This window comes from Lytechinus variegatus, chromosome 17, assembly GCF_018143015.1.
Source record: "Lytechinus variegatus isolate NC3 chromosome 17, Lvar_3.0, whole genome shotgun sequence".
Classification (NCBI taxonomy): domain Eukaryota; kingdom Metazoa; phylum Echinodermata; class Echinoidea; order Temnopleuroida; family Toxopneustidae; genus Lytechinus; species Lytechinus variegatus.
The window spans coordinates 10147435-10165106 of record NC_054756.1 but is presented as its reverse complement, the minus strand read 5'-3'; the positions used below and the strand labels follow the sequence as shown (position 1 = coordinate 10165106).

The 17672-nt window shown below is 35.2% G+C and overlaps 1 protein-coding gene across 1 annotated transcript in view; it reads right to left on the bottom strand.

Moving 5' to 3' along the window:
• The window catches only part of LOC121431427, a 140732-nt gene that overhangs the window by 58213 nt on the left and 64847 nt on the right, over positions 1 to 17672 (bottom strand). The window contains exons 50-66 of the mRNA XM_041628996.1: positions 16807 to 16937; positions 16398 to 16519; positions 15010 to 15219; positions 13839 to 14035; positions 13077 to 13202; positions 12389 to 12516; positions 11373 to 11497; positions 10546 to 10728; positions 9510 to 9703; positions 8020 to 8150; positions 7606 to 7727; positions 6672 to 6869; positions 5576 to 5754; positions 3316 to 3455; positions 2422 to 2558; positions 934 to 1146; positions 295 to 512 (exon numbers count right to left, since the gene is read on the bottom strand). Of these exons, the coding sequence (XP_041484930.1) occupies positions 295 to 512; positions 934 to 1146; positions 2422 to 2558; positions 3316 to 3455; positions 5576 to 5754; positions 6672 to 6869; positions 7606 to 7727; positions 8020 to 8150; positions 9510 to 9703; positions 10546 to 10728; positions 11373 to 11497; positions 12389 to 12516; positions 13077 to 13202; positions 13839 to 14035; positions 15010 to 15219; positions 16398 to 16519; positions 16807 to 16937 (2754 nt within the window). The remainder of the gene's footprint in view (positions 1 to 294; positions 513 to 933; positions 1147 to 2421; positions 2559 to 3315; positions 3456 to 5575; positions 5755 to 6671; positions 6870 to 7605; positions 7728 to 8019; positions 8151 to 9509; positions 9704 to 10545; positions 10729 to 11372; positions 11498 to 12388; positions 12517 to 13076; positions 13203 to 13838; positions 14036 to 15009; positions 15220 to 16397; positions 16520 to 16806; positions 16938 to 17672) is intronic.

Sequence of the window (17672 nt, the reverse complement as noted above, 5' to 3'; positions counted from 1 at the left end):
TAGTAAGATGAAACCCAAAACAATATTCCATATAAAAAAGTGGATCTAAATTCTTGTTTAGTCTGGTGTTAAACCTAGGTCTGTTTCATCAAGATACCATCCACATGGTATCACCCGGTGGGTGTTTCATAAAGGTGTTTTTGCACAATCGGAACATGTTCTTCGGTATTAAGTCCGCTTAATAGAAATTATCATGTAGCACAAGAAAGGGTCCCCAGTCTCATGTCAAGTTGTTCATAACTTACAAAAAGACTCAATGAAACACCCACCTAGAATTTAAAGAGTTCAACTTACTTTTCCAAGTTTCCTCCCGGCAGTTGTTGAGGAATCTCGAGAAGCTTCAAGAGAATATCTAGTGTAGCTGGAGCACGGAGATCTATGTGGCACACTTCAGGTGTACTAATGCAATTACTGAACCTTAGCCAAAACTCTTTGGTACGATTGAAGAACGTAGCATCGAAAGGTGGCAATTCAGGATTGGCAAAGTTGGTGAAGTCGGTAATGATATCCAGCTGCACATACCAATAGGAAAGTAAGAATAAAGACCACTAAACAAAAAAAAATCAGCCAGATTGAACATTGTTCAAAGCATGACAAATATCTGAGAAAAAATAATTGAAAGCTAGGAAAAAAAAAGTACGTAAAAATGAAAAGAAGGGGAAATATCATCGCATTATTTGAAAGAAACAAAAAAAAATTAAAGAACATTCATGATGGCGAAAATAGGCAATATAAGTGGTTGCCAAATAAAAATGAAGACCCACCCCCCCCTTCCCCCGTTTCTAAAAGTTGAATGAACCATAGTCGCCAAAGAGAATATAAAGACGGGTTTGCAGTCCTTGAACCTCTGAATATTGCACATTTTTGGTTCCTTTTTAAAAATAGCTTAAGGAACAATGAAATAAATAGATATTGAATAACAAAATCACTCACTCTTTCTGCATTTTCTCTGATCCTGAAGACATCTATTAGCTGCTGGCCAAAGTCAGTAAGAAGTATCCTATCCAGACTAACTATGAAGTCAACAATTGCTGTAGGTGGCCCGGAGGTAGTGTTTTGGGGTGTCAGGAGCTCGACTAAGTATGTAGGATCATCAGAGATGCCTTCCAAGGAGCCTTTCAATAGTTCTAAGATCATCTTGCTGAGCTGTATTATTAGGCAGAGAGGATGATCATGAGGGTATAGATAATCTGTTAACTTAATGGTAATGAGCTGGGATAATAGGCCAGATGTCTTAGAGATTTACAGGTCATCAATGTAACAATGGTCTCCTATTAATGTTATCTAATGGAACACCGTGGTGTATACTGCAATTACAGACCCCAGAAAAATGGTAAAAGAACAATTGAAAAAAGGGATTACTATGATACAGAGCAGCGGAACATCAGGCTCGGACAAAGAAAGTGGAGGGGCACTTTTTGTCTGCCAAACAATAGGTACCCCTCCACTTTCATTGTATGAACCTGACGTTTAGTCACCTCTGCTATGATTGTACAAGACCTTCCTCACATTAATTGACGCATCAAAAATTACCCAAATGAGAACTGGTCTTCATTGTGAAGTTGAACGCTTGATTCCTCAGTTACATGCAGATCTTGTATGTGGCTTATGTAAGTCTATAAACTGATTGAATACAAACAACTTTTACAACTGTGATAAAAGTGCACGTTCTCAAAATGTACTGAATGGAGGACAGTATGTGAGAATTTCCGATGGCACATGACTAAAAATCTGTGCATCTTTCAGCCGGGATCCTGCAATGAAGGCAACAAAGGCAATATACATGTACATTGTTTCAAAGGAGCCCTTCCCACACTCCCAATTTTGTTTGCTGCATCTATTAAAGGGGTGGTCTGGGCTGAATATATTCATATTTTGATACACAGATTTCTTTTATGTTATTGAATAAAATCGTATTTTTTTCCTTATTTCATACTTATGAGAATAATATGTCTCCCTTATAATGAAATAAGTTGCAGCATTAAATATCTAATGCACTAAATCAGCTGTCAATCCAATTTTTCTAGTTCTTGGAGGAAAAAAAATGAATAAACCTAATTTCATATAATAAAATACCAAAGAACAAGTGGAGATGTGAAATCATCAGTCCACCTAATGAATATTCATGACAACTGTTTTCATAAAATATTGCTAAATTTTAAAATTCAATAACTTTGTTGTTATTTGCTATCCGATTTTGATGAAATTTTCGGCATTTTGCTCAGTGAATTCTACTAAATTTATCAAGCTATGAATACTTTCAGCCTGGACCATCTCTTTAATGTGAGCTCAACCCACTGAATACTAAATGATGTGAATTCCCATCCAGTTTCAATAGGCAATGGGATAATAAGGGATAAAGAGAAGCATGAAGGATTCCTGCGTCAAAGAGGCGGTGCTTAACACGAAAGTATGCCTTACCACAGGTATTTGCAAGGGATATTCCATTACTTCATTCCATGCCAATGTTATGTTAGGGAGCTCAGCCAAGATGACTGGTATTGCCGCATTAACGATGGTATCGTTGTCTAGTACGGCTTGAATCTCTGATTCACGCTCTGAAACAAAGAAACAGATATCTTCGTCTCACATATTCATTAACTCACACATAAGCGGTAAATAGAACTTTTACCGTGTCAGCTCCAAAACACAGGAATGATTTGCCACTTATAAATAGACAGTCTCCATGTTAAGCTATTTTTAGAAAGGCATTATAAACCCATCTCTTTCCTAGTTAGTAGCTTAAAGATTATACAATTCCATTTAATTGATTGTGTTTTGGGACTCATTGTGGGAAAAGGGCATTATAAGTACAAAATTATCATTATTATTATTATTATTATTATTAGTAGTAGTAGTAGTAGTAGTAGTAGTAGTAGTAGTAGTAGTAGCAGCAGCAGCAGCAGCAGTAGTAGTAGTAGTATTAGTAGTAGTAGTAGTACATGCATGTAGTAGTAATAATAATGATAATAATAATAAGATAATAAAATGAACTGTTAGGTTTTGGTGGCATGGCTGACGAAAACAACTAATGAATCAGTTCAATCAATAATCTATGCAAACCATTTTAACAGAATATCTAAGCGAGATTTTAACATACAAGTTTTTTTTTTTAATATTGCAACCATATCTAATCTTTGCAACATATTTCCTTTTTACACAATTGTATCCCCCCTCAACAATAAGGCATTTTATTGAATAATAACCGAGTAGCATTGTCTACAAACACACAATATGCATAGAAGATAACACATACACAAATACACAAAAAATCATTTTAAACGTGTTGCAAAATGGAGGCAATTGCTGACTTACCGGGAAGTGATAGGTACAGATCATCTGCCATCATCATGGCCAAGTCTAACCTACCAAGGATGGGGTAGATGACCTCATTCCATCCAGGTAGGGTAGGGAGCACAGGAGTCAGAACTTCAGATATGATCGTCAAAATATCACTGAAACCAAAACAAGTGATTGAAATTAACTTTAGATCTTTTTCACTCATTACACAGAACTGCCTCTCAACAAATCTGTAGCTTGATAATCCCATACAATCCCGCTTGTAGCCTAAGGTCTGCTAGCTCATCCTTACTTGCTATGTACCACAATCTCATAATTCATGGGGGATTGATCTTTACAAGATGCTGGGCCAGTCCTATGAAATGAACTTAAAAAAAACAACTGCAATATCTTTTGTCTCACTATTACAGAACTTCTCTAAAAACCTTTGCCGGTAGCCCAAGTACAGTTGTTAGCCTAACAGAATCCTATTAGTAAGCCCAGTCGTATCTTTCGGGTTGTGAAATCAATACATTTATTTCAATCAGTATGTAATGCATGGTTGTAACATTAGACAATACTAGGGCCTTTAATTGTTAGCATATTATTAGCAACATTTCTGTGCAGTCAGTACAGGTTATTCACATACATGTATACCTTTAATAAGTAAATATAGTTCTTCCCTTTCTTTTTAATAGGTTTCCTTTTATTTTATTTTTGTGACTGCGCCATGAGCATATTCTCATGCTGGATAGCATCACATTTCAAATGTCCATATTATCATTATTATCATCATCAATACATAAATGGGGGAAGAACTGATGAACACTCTGTGCTGTCTCCCATTGTTTTATATTATAAATCACTAGTTGTGAAATAATCTTTTAAAATAATTGTTAGTAATACAAAGAAGAAATTATCTAAACATTGCATTTAAAAAAAAAGCTAACAATTTTTTAGTGGAGGAGTACCTCTTTTGCTACTTGGTAGTATGACTATTGTGGTATACAAGTATTGAAAAGTGAATTAGTAATTCAAGTGGACCTGTTTTAAAAGAATACACTGCTTAGCATATTGCATTATGGATTAGGGCTCCTGAGTATATTAATTTATAATTTGTTTCCCACTAAAATTGACCATCATCAAGGGGAGCTGGATTGCTTCTGTCAACTCTTGTCTCCTCATGAATTGAAGAATCATATATATAGAATACCTACTTTCCTTTGGTGTACATTCTTTATTTCAATGATTTTGAATTCTGATTAATATTGGAACTCTAGTGAGTCATCCTTATATTATGGTTGGCCCATCAGATTTGAAAGTAATCAAGCCTATTAGTCAAATAATTATTAAGAATAATAATAATAATAATGATGTTAGATTTATCAATTGCATAATAATCAATACTTAGTAATTCACTATGCACTTTTGACTTAATAAACTAAACTTATACCATCTACAGGAGCTACAACAATATTCAAAGAGTTTACAGCATTTGTAAATATTTATATGACACCCAGATAGATCCTTGTGATTTGATTGGATGTTTGATATCGTTCCTTCAGCCCATTTTGACGTCATCAACCATGCAATTTTGGATCCATTCATCGTGCAATTTTGGATCCATACGATTTTGTCCATTGCACTCGCGCACCGAGACCATGGCCGCGCGGCTCATGCACCAGCAGTGCCCACGTTGTAATGACGTACCAATCAACAGAACGAAACTCGCACTGCATGTGCATGTTTTGCATCGAATACATGAATTTCATATGAAAAAAAAAAATTTTAGGTGTCATATAAACCAAATAATGTTTTTTCATTCGTACAATAGACAGAATACTTCATTCGGTGAAAGATGAAATAATGATCCATTCAACTCGGCTACGCCTCGTTTCATCTTTCACCTCGTGAAGTATCCTGCCCATTGCACTCATAAGCATTCATTATTTGTATAAAATAATAAACTAGCATATATATAATATGAAGAATCAAATTGAATCTTTAGAGTGCTTTTAAACTGAAAAATGGGAAGATATACTTTTTAATGCTAAGGGCAGAGAATTCTAAATTGCTGGTGCTGAAGATGCAAATGGTCAATTACCATTATGTTTGTAAATTAACTGGATGTACTGTAAGAGGATTATGTGAAGAGGATCTAAGCATATGTACAATTTACATGGCAAATAGTCATTAAAAGAGCAATAAATGGGATTAATTTTCAGATATTAATAATTCTGTCAAAGAAATTGACATCCTTTTCAAAACGAAGTAAAAATCTGGGGAATGAACTTACTCAGGATACATCTCATCAAGTATCATCTGAATATCAAGACCGGTATTGCCCATCATCTCATTAACGGTCATGGCAAGAAGTCCATTTGAAAGTTTCTCAAATTCATTGATCATGTGGCGCATATCAATATCCTGGTCCTGAAAGCCATTCTCAAAGTTGTCTGTTGCAAGGACAGTGATCTGGAAGAAAATGGATAACCAAAAGTAAAGATGAAGGAGTGCACTTGCAGCAAACACAGATTTCCTGAGAACGTCTGTAACATATGGTAGGCCTGCATCTGGTTTATTTGATTAAACCTAACCTAACTCTGATGTGGAATCATAAAATCTAAAGCTGAAAAAACACCCACACTGAACAACTATCTCCAACACAGATAAGCACATGTGGGATTATAGTTTATTATCATTGCTAGGAAAAAGACTTGACACCCGCCTAGAATACCATGCTTATTTTGCCAATTTCTCAGTGTGTTTATTATACCCACCCCATCAAGGACTGTAATAATAAACCCAAGCATTACGCTCAACGAAAATTGAGAAAAAAATCACAAATATCATAGACACACGTAAAAATATTGACGGGAAACATCAAATTGGGCAAAAAAGTAAAACCACCATACGTGACCTGCCATCCCAAAACCAACAAGAAGTCGACCAAAATAAATAGTGAGATTTTTATTGAGCTTGAAAATTCATTTCCTAAGCTTTAAAATGATGTATAATATGTTGAAATTGACCAACAATAACCATTACAAGTAAGAGCAAGAGCTTACCGGTACTAAAAAGAATAAGGAGAAAACAAGGTTTGAAGTTTGGGGTTCACTCAAGCATGACATGTGCATACTAAGTGAAACTTCCAAGCAGTCCAAAAAACTAGTGTCCAAGAAACTCTTTTTTTTTTTAATTCAATTTCACGGCTTCAAATTTTCCCATTATGAAGAAGAAGAATTGTTCTCTCAGATAATCTATTTTTTAACGTTTGGTTTTTGGAGACTAAATTACTATTTTTGGCTATTTACAGAGAACCTTACCCGGCGACTTATTAGTGATTTGGGGTGGTATACATGTAGGTCACATAGAAAAGATTATCATGTTACCTCATGCTCTAACGGTGCAATACTAAAGTGGGTCAAAAGGTCATTCGCCAGGGTTGGGTGACCCTCGGAGACATGATAACAGAGCACCCCCTGAAGGTAGTTTGTGTCAGGTAACAAAGAGTTTTGGAGCAGCTCATCAAAAGAATCTTTATCACAGACGACCGTGTTGATATCACTCTCTGTATGCAATGCCATTGCCTGGGAGAGAAAAAATACACCAATGGGAATTAATCTTATATATTTAAGTAATATTGCGTCGATTTACAAATGTGTAATTCCCATAAATGTTTGCTGGGACCAGCAATACTGTGTCATATATTTAATTGTCATTGAGGAACACTTCATCTGGGTATACCCTGGATATATATGTCATCAATATCATGATTACTTATATTACTATATAAATATTAGAATCTTTGCAGTTGTTTTTACCTATGATATGAAACCTATGATACATATTGCTATAATCACTATCATAATATTTTATAGAATTATTATTATACTGTAAATGCTGCTATTGACATAATTATCATTATCTATTACAAAACCCCTCAAATGTACTTAAAGGGGGAGCGTGCGAACTGACCTGTGTGTTCTCTCATTAACTGGACACTATAAAATACGTGACCCCTCAATATGCACACACACTCACATAATTACGGGGGGTAACTCGCATTATAAAATTGTACATGTATGTGCCATGCTACAGTCGAAAAAAGGGGAGCTCTGGAACTAAATCTTGGTCTTAAAATGAAGATCTCCGGAATGGCTCTTGGATCAACAATTGTTTAAAATGTGATGCTCTGGAACTGACCATATCAGAAAAGGGGTCTCCAGAACTCATTAGTCCATTTGAAAAAATTTTCAATGGACATTGCATTTCTTTAAATTTTAAAGTTGCTGAGGTGAACTTGAACATTAGATTGTAGCTCACCTTTTCGGGATTGACATTAGACGTCAGAAGCTGGAAGAAAAGATCGTTGCCAAGTGATGAAAAGAGATTCTGAAAAGCTATTGCATGATGGCTGATCAACTCAACCAGAGTTTCATTATTAGCTGAAACAAAATAAAAATAAATTTTCCATCAAACAATACACAAAGTTACTAATACATTCAAACATGCATGCTTTTTAAAACATAGTTTGAGATTTTTTTACAGCCTGAACACTTACTAAAGGTTTGCCTAACATTCACAAGGCTTGCAATCACTTGCAGGTAAACCACCAGATAGTCACTGGCTGTTTAGTGATTTACACGTAGCACACCTAAATTTGTGTTGAAGTTGTGTTTTCTAGAATATGGTCATAAAGATATCATGGAATGCCACAGATACACGACATTGGCTTACCATGCGCAGTGTCTAGTCGTTGATTGATCCATTCAACAATGTTAGTGACAGTATTCATGTAACCTTTGATGTCGTCCCATTCCCCATCCAAGTATAGAATTTGGTTTAGGATCTCCATCTGTTCAATCAAACTGAAAGCACAAAACAGCAATATGAATCCATATCTCCTGTTCCTAAATATGTCAAATATGTCAAATCTAATTAACATATTAAAATTGAATTTATTCATTTCGAATAGAAAATCCTTAAATTGCTAACATGTACATTTAATGTTACTGAGAATCAACAGATGCACACAAAGTGTGGCAACATCAATTATGATTTTGAGATATCAACAATATTTCGTAGACATTCATACTTCTCAAGCAAAATTCATCCTGATTCTTTCCGTGCTTGCCATTATTACAGATAAGTAGTATATATTCATATTCTTAAATTTTTTAACTCATCGTTATTATAATTCTCTTACTCAAAGTACTTATCATCTTTATGAAAATCAGTTTAAAGTAAATCTATAAGAATCTGTAATATTTATATAAATATGATTTTTACCATCATTACAATCAGCTTCTTTGTTGCAATTGTAAACATTACCATGAGCAGTCATCACCATCATTTTCAACATCAACATCATCACCATCAGCCTACTAATCATCATCACAATTATTGTCATCATCGTTTTAAACATCATCACAGTCATCATCATCATCATGATGCTCATCATCACCACCACCATCATACTCATCATCATCATTACCGTCATCATGACAGTCAACATTGCCAGCACCATCTTCATTATCACTATGCCCATCATCATCTTCATCAACATCATCAGTCAAAGCAAGCAAACCATGGTTCACCTGCATTTCTGTTAAATTATTCAACCATATTCATTGTTGACATCATCATCATGACACAATCAAAAACATCAATATCATATCACCATAGCCACCCTCATCATAATCTACAACATTGTCCTCACTATATCAAGGCAAAGTTTTTATCTAAAGCTTGTGCAGTGTCTCCTTGCAGGAATCTTGTTATGAAGATACAATAAGTCGTTTCATCATGGCTCCCCCGCATTTTAGGGTCCCATCTTACAAAGAGTCAATGGAAATCAATCACTGTCATACTTTTTTCTATAGGAAATTGGCACAATGTTCCTCGTAAACAAAGAGAAGCACATTGTCAGTGAATTTTTAAGAAAACAATGAATGCATGAATATACATTATAGTTACAACATATTTTGAATAAACATGCATAATATATGTTGATGTTGCTGGCCGTCCATAGTTGCGATTGCTCGGATCAATTGCAACTCTTTGTAAGAATGGGGCCCTGATCTAGGATGAAATGTGCGGATTGCTCATAAAAAAGCCCCTTGTGGGTTTCGCGCAGGGGATATGCAGCTCTGCCTTGTGACAAGCTGCCGATAGCAACCATCACCAACACCATACCGCAACCCACTATAAAGAATTGTTCTACTTACACTTCGTAATCAAACTGCACCATTCCTTGCTGGAGTTTCTGAATAAGAGCCTCGACCTGAGTCACATTTACCCCTCCAATCTCCCCTATACTAACAAGGTCATTAAGCATATCAATGTAGGATTGTACATTGTCCACTATTGTTTGCCATTCGAATCTCTTTTCTAGTCTCCCTGGAGAAGCGAGATCACCAATCTTTTAAAAAGAAAGAGATGATTTGAAGAAAATATTAAGGGTCATAAAAATAGGCTGCATTATTCAAAGTGACACATACACGAAAGTTGTTGTTTATTTTTATCATCTTTGTCAAACTCCATTATCAATATCTGCCATTATTCCATTGCGATCACCATCAATCATCTTTAATATTATCTACATCACAAAATGTTCAAAGACACTTAGGAAATCATGAGGGTATCACAGAGTACATACATATACATGATCAGTTGGAATAAGGTATGAATTTCACTTATCACTCATCATCAATATCATCATAATAATCATGAACATTATATATCATTTACACTAATACCAACAGGTGAGACATTAACATGCAGGGATTAGGTCCATTGCATTAAGTGTCTATCATTACTAATCATTACTGTATCACAATAACAATTGCTCATCAAAATTATCATCTTTGTCATCATCATCATTACCAATATGACCACCTTCAGCATCATCAGCATCAGCATCATCATCATCATCATCATCACAACCATCCTCATCATCATCATCATCATCATGATAATATTGTATCAAACTAACAATTGCTAATCAAAATTATCATCATCATCATCACCATTACAGACCACCTTCAGCATCATCACCATCATGATCATGATCATAATGATAATATTGCATCACAATAACAATTGCTCATCAAAATTACCATCATCATCATCATCACCATTATAGACCACCTTCAGCATCATCGCCATCATCATCATCATCATTATAACCACCCTCATCATCATCACTATCATCATCATCGTCATCACATGCTTGCAATCACCATCATAACAACCATCACCTACCCATTGTGTCAGTTCCAAGACATCAATGCCCATGAGACTGCTAAGGCTCTCAAAGAACTGATCACGATTGAGGTTACACAGGAGGGAGTACACGGCGGTCAGATTGAAATCTGTGCTATTGGCCGGAACGACTGTTACACAATACGTCGACTCCCAAGTCCCAGAGAGGTGTTGGGAGGCAAGCTGAAAACAATGACATAATTTCAGACAATTACATGTATATAGAAGAATCAGAGTTGCAAAAAATAATATCATAAAATTGTCCATTGCATGCAGTTGTTATGTTAATTTTTAAGCTTCTCTGTATGAAATTTGGGGGGTATTTTCAGAAAAACAAAGTCTTATTCAACAAGATTTATGATACTCACTACTGTTTTCGAACCAAGAAATAGGCAAAAGCAACCATCATAATTACATGGGACACCAAGAGATGATTTTAACCAAAGGTACAATATTCAGTTCTGAATTTTTGTTCTTTTTGATGACTGGCTCACTCCAACAACAAGGCTTTCTGTTCACTCATTTTGTTTCTAAAACAGCTTCGAAACTTGTAAACTAGGGGCAATGACAACTTAATTGGTCAGATTATTCCAAATTTTATGTATAATTACAGATAATGAATGAAAATAATAAAACTTTTCATATATATCTCTTTGCTTTTCGTACTGGGTATAAACAATTTTTAACCGTGTCCTCAAGTATGATATTAAAGTGTTTATCATCATCTTCATCACCATAGTTATTTTCATCATGACTAATTTCACTTTCATCATCATTATCTTCAACAATATTCCTGAATATATGGTTATAGCAACTGATCACAATACCATAAAAACATCTTTGATTCCTGACAGCGTGATTGCCTGTGCATACTCAGGAGCCAGTCCTAGGAGGTCTGTGAGGTACTGCTGCAGGGCCGTCTCATTGGTTATCAAGTCAAAGTACCTGTACCCTGAAAGATAAACATAGAGGAAAATGCCATGAGATAATTAATCCAGCTTCTCATTTGACCAACCTTTATTTTACTTTATTTAACTTCACTTGATTAGTCATCATTTACCATTAAATTTCAGATATATCATCATTTGAGGGACTTTCAAATCCAAAATGAAGTCTTATCTATTTTAAACATAATCAGTCCTTGGCACCACAACACTCATTCAAACTCTCCTGTTTTTTCTTCTATTTTCTCTGACACCTTGGAAAAGTACATTTTTTGTTAGATGGCGCTTTTTATAGAAAACAAATCACTTAATAATTTCCCCGAACAGCTCAAATTTGGACTGCTTATACATCATCTTTAAGTTTTGAATGTGCTTTTTTCAAGATCTATAGGTATATCAAAATTCATTTTGGGAGCACTTATTGGCCCGAATTCACAAAGGTGGTTTTGAAAACCCAAGGTTGAATTCATGGTTTATGAAGATTTCCTGTATAAATTACACATAATTTAGCGCATATCGGGCGTGTGTATAAAAATTCAAATGCTGATGCATGCATTTGTCACAGTGCGCCAAATTGACGCCTGTAACCATGGTTACCACGCTATTTTATTCATGAGTGCACTGTTTGAGGAGTGGACTCATGAATAAAAAAACAGTGGACTCATGAATAAAATAGCGTGGATAACCACAGCAACAGGTTTCAATTTGGCACACTGTGACAAAAGCGCGCATCAGCATTGGCATTTTCAAATATACGCGGTAAAATAAGCGTAATTTATACAGGAAATCTGCATAAACCATGGACTCAAAAGTGGGTTTACAAAACCACCTTTGTGAATTCGGGCCATTGTTGGTTTGGGATGGCAGGTCACACGTGGAACCCAATCAAGAACCCTTACCAAGAGGATTGAGGGCATCTACATCAGCTTGGATGAGCAGATCAACAAAGTTGAGAGCTGGTAGTATGGAGTGCCACAAGAGGGTCTCATTCAATGTTGCTTCGATTTGTTCAAGCAAAGGCACAGGACTGGAACAAAGAAAAAATATCACTAGAAATTCACATTTCTCAAGTTCACAGTATTTTTTTTTCCATTCAAATGCACATGCCACAACAAAGCCTTACCATCACCGTCATGATCATTATTTACATCATATCATCACCATCATCATCATAATGATCACCATCATCCCCATCAACATCATCAGCATAACATTATGAACACCACCATCATCATCATCATCAACATCACCAACCCCATCATCATCTTCATCATCACCATCATCATTATCACAAACATCTTCATCATCATTATCATCATCACGATCACCATTATCGTCATAACGATCATCATATCATCATCACCAACATCACCAGCATCATCATCATCAATATCACCATCATCACTGTCATTATCATCATCATCATCATCATCATGTCATCATCACCAACATCACCAGCATCATCATCATCAATATCACCATCATCACAGTCTTTGTCATCACTACAATCATCACCATCATCATCACTATCATAATCATAATTCTTATATATTTTTTTCCTATATCATCATTTTCATCATTACTCACCCTGTTGATTCTAAAGCAGCAAACCACGTCATGATATCTCTGCCAGACAACAGAGAAGCCTGAAGCTGGTATACAACGTCAGGTGATTGAAGCAATGGAGCAAGCTCACCCAAAAGTATGATCAGCCTAGAAAAAAAATAATCCAAACATTTAGGCTCGTATTCTGAAGTCAGGTTTAACTTAAACTCAGCTTTAAAGTTGTGGTTTAAGTATGGGAAGCCAAGAGTATCAAAATTTTGTATTAAGTGAATGTTTCTAATGTTTACAGTGCTCTTTCCTGATTCATCGATGGTGAAGACAATAATCTATTTATACTTCCAGACAATTATGAATGATTTGAGAGCCAAATGAGCTGAAATATGATATCTCTACCGTTATTGATTTATGTAACAATTGGCTTTCCATACTGAAACCACAACTTTAAACCTGGGTTTAAGTTAACCCTGCTATCAGAATAAGGGGCTTAGTATTTTGGAAACTAGCTAAACTACAGGTAGATACCAACAGACACTAAAGCATATCAAAGATAAATGCCATTTTGTAGTGACAATTTTTTTAATGTTCGTAAAAAAAATCAAACAAAATTACCATCCAAATGTCTGATGCATTCACTCTCCAGTAATCAATGGCATAAACATTGAAGGATCAGTGTATCAGTTTATAAATATTGCATCCGTAAAGCTGTAAGAGATACTATTGTGGAGATGCTCAATCTACATGTAGTTATTTGAAAAATCAATAAGAATTTACATGCATTCTTACTCTTCGAAATCTTGTTCATTGAGAGCAGTGGAGAGGTTTGTCAGTCTAATTACAAAGAAGTCCAGGTCTAGGTCTTGAGTCAGAAGAGGAGGTAGACTAATAAGATCTGTAATCATCTGGACTACGTCTGTTGCAAGATCAACAAGAGACTTGATGTCCAGACCAGGATCTGAACTATTCCTACTCCTTATGTAGCCCTATAGGAAAAAAAATCCCTGTTTAGTCTTCAAACATATACAAATAGACTTTTAGTGCATGGATTCATATATAAGGTTATCTATGAGTGTGACTACGGTATGCATGACCACGTAGTACACCTAGTTATTATTATGTCAATTTTACAGCAATTGAAAAAATTTTGCTAGCAACATTTCATTTATGTTCAGGTATAACTATATACAATATAACACGGCACAAAGCTTCACAATAATACCAGCATATGTACATGGGAAACATTCAGACCAAAAAGATGACATTTTCATCTGGTAAACTGTCAAGAAATTTGAATGACATCCACACTATAACTTCATATCTAAAAGAAGGTTTTAGCAGGAGCAATGCAGAGTGACAGATATTCACTTAAAGGCGAAGTTCACCCAGACAAAAAGTTTATTTTAAAAATAGCTAAAAAACCTTATAAATTTGCGAAGGTTTGAAGAAAATGCATCAAAGAGTAAAAAGTTATTAGAATTTAAATCATTTGATTTTTGAAGTCACATGTGAGCAACTTTCCTACATATCGCAATGATCAATGATATGTCATTTCTATGAAAATTGAAAATGGTATTAATTGTACCTTCAGTATATCAATACACAAATTATTTCACACCCGCTCCTTAAACAAAAATAAAAAATAAGTCAACACGAACCATTAAAAAATGAAATTTATGCATTTTATATTACATAACATATGGGGCGGCTACTCATTTATGACATCAGATATAAAAAAAACCTTGAAATTCTAATAACTTTCTTCATCTGTAATAGATTCTCCTCAAACCTATACTAAAATTTTTAATTATCTTTTCTGCTATTTTTCCAACAAACTTTTCGTCAGGTGAACTTCCCCTTTAATCAAATGTTGTCAATTCAAGGAATAAAACCTGATTTAAAAAAAGGCTTCAAATAATCCATTGTCTCAAAGGGGTTGTGACCAAACTTTACCACTTACAAGTTCAGTCAGTCGCATGAAATCGATGCCATAGATATTCTTGGCTGTCTCAAAGAACTCTGAGATGTTCACTGAACAGAAGACCTCTCTCACAGCAAACAGGTCAAGGAAGCCATCATTGGTGGTATTATAGATGGACTCAAACTTCTCTTTGTCATCACAATAATACAGGTAGTTCCAGTTCCCTTCAAGATAGTACAAGTCAGCAAGCTACATTGAAAAGAAATGCCAAGAATTATTTCCTTTTTAAGGAACTATAGAAAGTCATTTATTCATAGTTCCTCTTTGGTCACTGATTCTAATATTTCTAAATGAATACAGTACACAGCTTCTAAGAATAATGCTACATTACTACAGTACTACCGCTCGTAATGTTGCAGCTGAAATTACACAATATCTATGAATATTACTTCAAGGATTACAAGTGGAGGAGCCGTGGTGTAGTGGTTCTGACTCTCGCCTTGTAAACAGAGGGTCGTGTGTTCGAATCACACCGCGGTCTGGCATCCTTTGGCAAGGCATTAATCCACACACTTTGCCAAGGCATTAATCCACACTTTGCCACTCTCGACCCAGGTGCTAAATGGGTACCCGGTAGGATGTGAAAGTCATTGTAGCTTGTCCAGTACTGTGTGCGCCTCACCGGCGACTGACTGGAATACTCCCCAGGGAGTGGAGGATGTGCACACATTGTGTGCGGGAATGACTGATTGAATCCGATGACCGGGGTAATAATATATCTGTGAAGCGCTTAGACACGTCGTTCAGATGTATTAAGCGCTATATATAAGCGGATTATTATTATTAAGTACTGTTATAGGCCTACTATTTTTTCTACAATTACTTCTACCCTCACTGCATCTCTATTTTACAAATCACCAATTAAACATATCTTATCAATATAATCGGTTTTTCAAGGAAGAGTGAACTAGGTGTGGTCTCTCATTGACTGTGTGTCATAAAAACAGAGTCTGAAAAAATATACGTTTTCAGATATCTACTACATGTAATACTACAGAGAATAAATTGTAATGTAATTGTATTTGGAAAGAGATACTAAAATGTTTTGAGAAGAAAAGTAATTGTTTTGCTACTTGGTTAACATGATTATTGCGGTATAAATGTATTATTACTTAATTAGCATGTTATCAATCTATATTACTAGATTAGACTAGCATTATGGGTCAGGAAACTGGCCAGGTATGAGTAGTTGAGGACTTGAGCTGGCGCTATTGGTTCGTATCTGCTTTTAACTGTGCTCATTGCATCCCCTCTTTTTCAAAATTCTGAACCAACCACTGATTATCAAATGAATGTAAAAGCAGATCAATATGGCACTGTACATTCTTATATTTTTCACTCCACGTTTAGTCGGCCTACATACATACCAAGAATATATCTGTAATATCTCCCAGTAGCGCGGTACGTATTTCATCAGGGGTCATTCCAACATAACGAACCAATCTATCCAGTGGCACAGCTGGGTCAAATAAATCCTTTGTAAAATTAACTGAAAAGACAAATAGACATCGGAAATATCTCATTAATGGACAGAACAGATTGTGCATTGCAGCATTTCTGATGGCATTCACATTACCCAGACAAAATATATATTGTCGCATAAATGCTGAGAAAAGTGAGACAATCTTTTTTTCATTCATTTATATTTGTAGTCCCATTCCATTCATTTCATAACAATGACATTCAAAAAGGTAGTATTTGATCATTTATATCACTTTACAAAATTAACCCAGTTCCTGTTGGAAGTAGATTAAAACAAAAAACAAATTGACTTACTGGAGAGTCCAAGGTGATGTTCTACGACTTGGAGATATAATTCAACATATTTCAGGAAATGTTCAGCGTTGTCCCAAACGTCATACATCCTAAGCATACTCTCCAATTCAGCAAAAAGGCTAAGAGCAACCCTATGATGCAAAATATAAAGAAAAGCGTGATCATTTCAAAACATATATTGTTTTTTTTAGACAATTAAAGGTGACAAATCAATCTTTGTATTTACAACATTCTATTCTTATGAATCAAAGAATTGTTTTCTGGATTCAATCTCCTCTGACTGTTAAAAAAAAATTGATACTCTATGTGATGTTTAATTATTTCCCTCTCTAATGGTGTTCATAAGGAGGATGATACTGATGATGATGATGATGGTGATGATGATGATGATGTGATGAATGTCATAATTAAGACAGATACGATGATTATGAAGATACAAAAACAATAATTGTCATAATAATGGTGATATTAATATGTTGATAATGATAACAGTGTTTTTAAAGATATTTTTGTAGGCCTATGGGTCTACATGAAGATAAAAGTGAGGCGGACCTGCCCCATCGCAAAAGGAGCGAACTACCCCCCAGGCAGCCATTTTCTTTTCTCATGTTTTTTTGCAAAATGTACAACATATTTTGAAGTATCAAAGGCTTATTTCAGTAACAAAGCAAATATCACATCTTTTTAACTTTTTATAACTGCATTCATGAGTGTCTATAAAAAATACAAAAAATTTGAAAAGTTAAAATTAACAAAATTGTCTCGAAATGGATGAGGTGCCATAATTTTCTGGAATTCCGAGCGGATGACCTTTTGCCAAGGTATGTTGCTACCTTTGGGCTGGTTAACTTACATCATCAACAAAA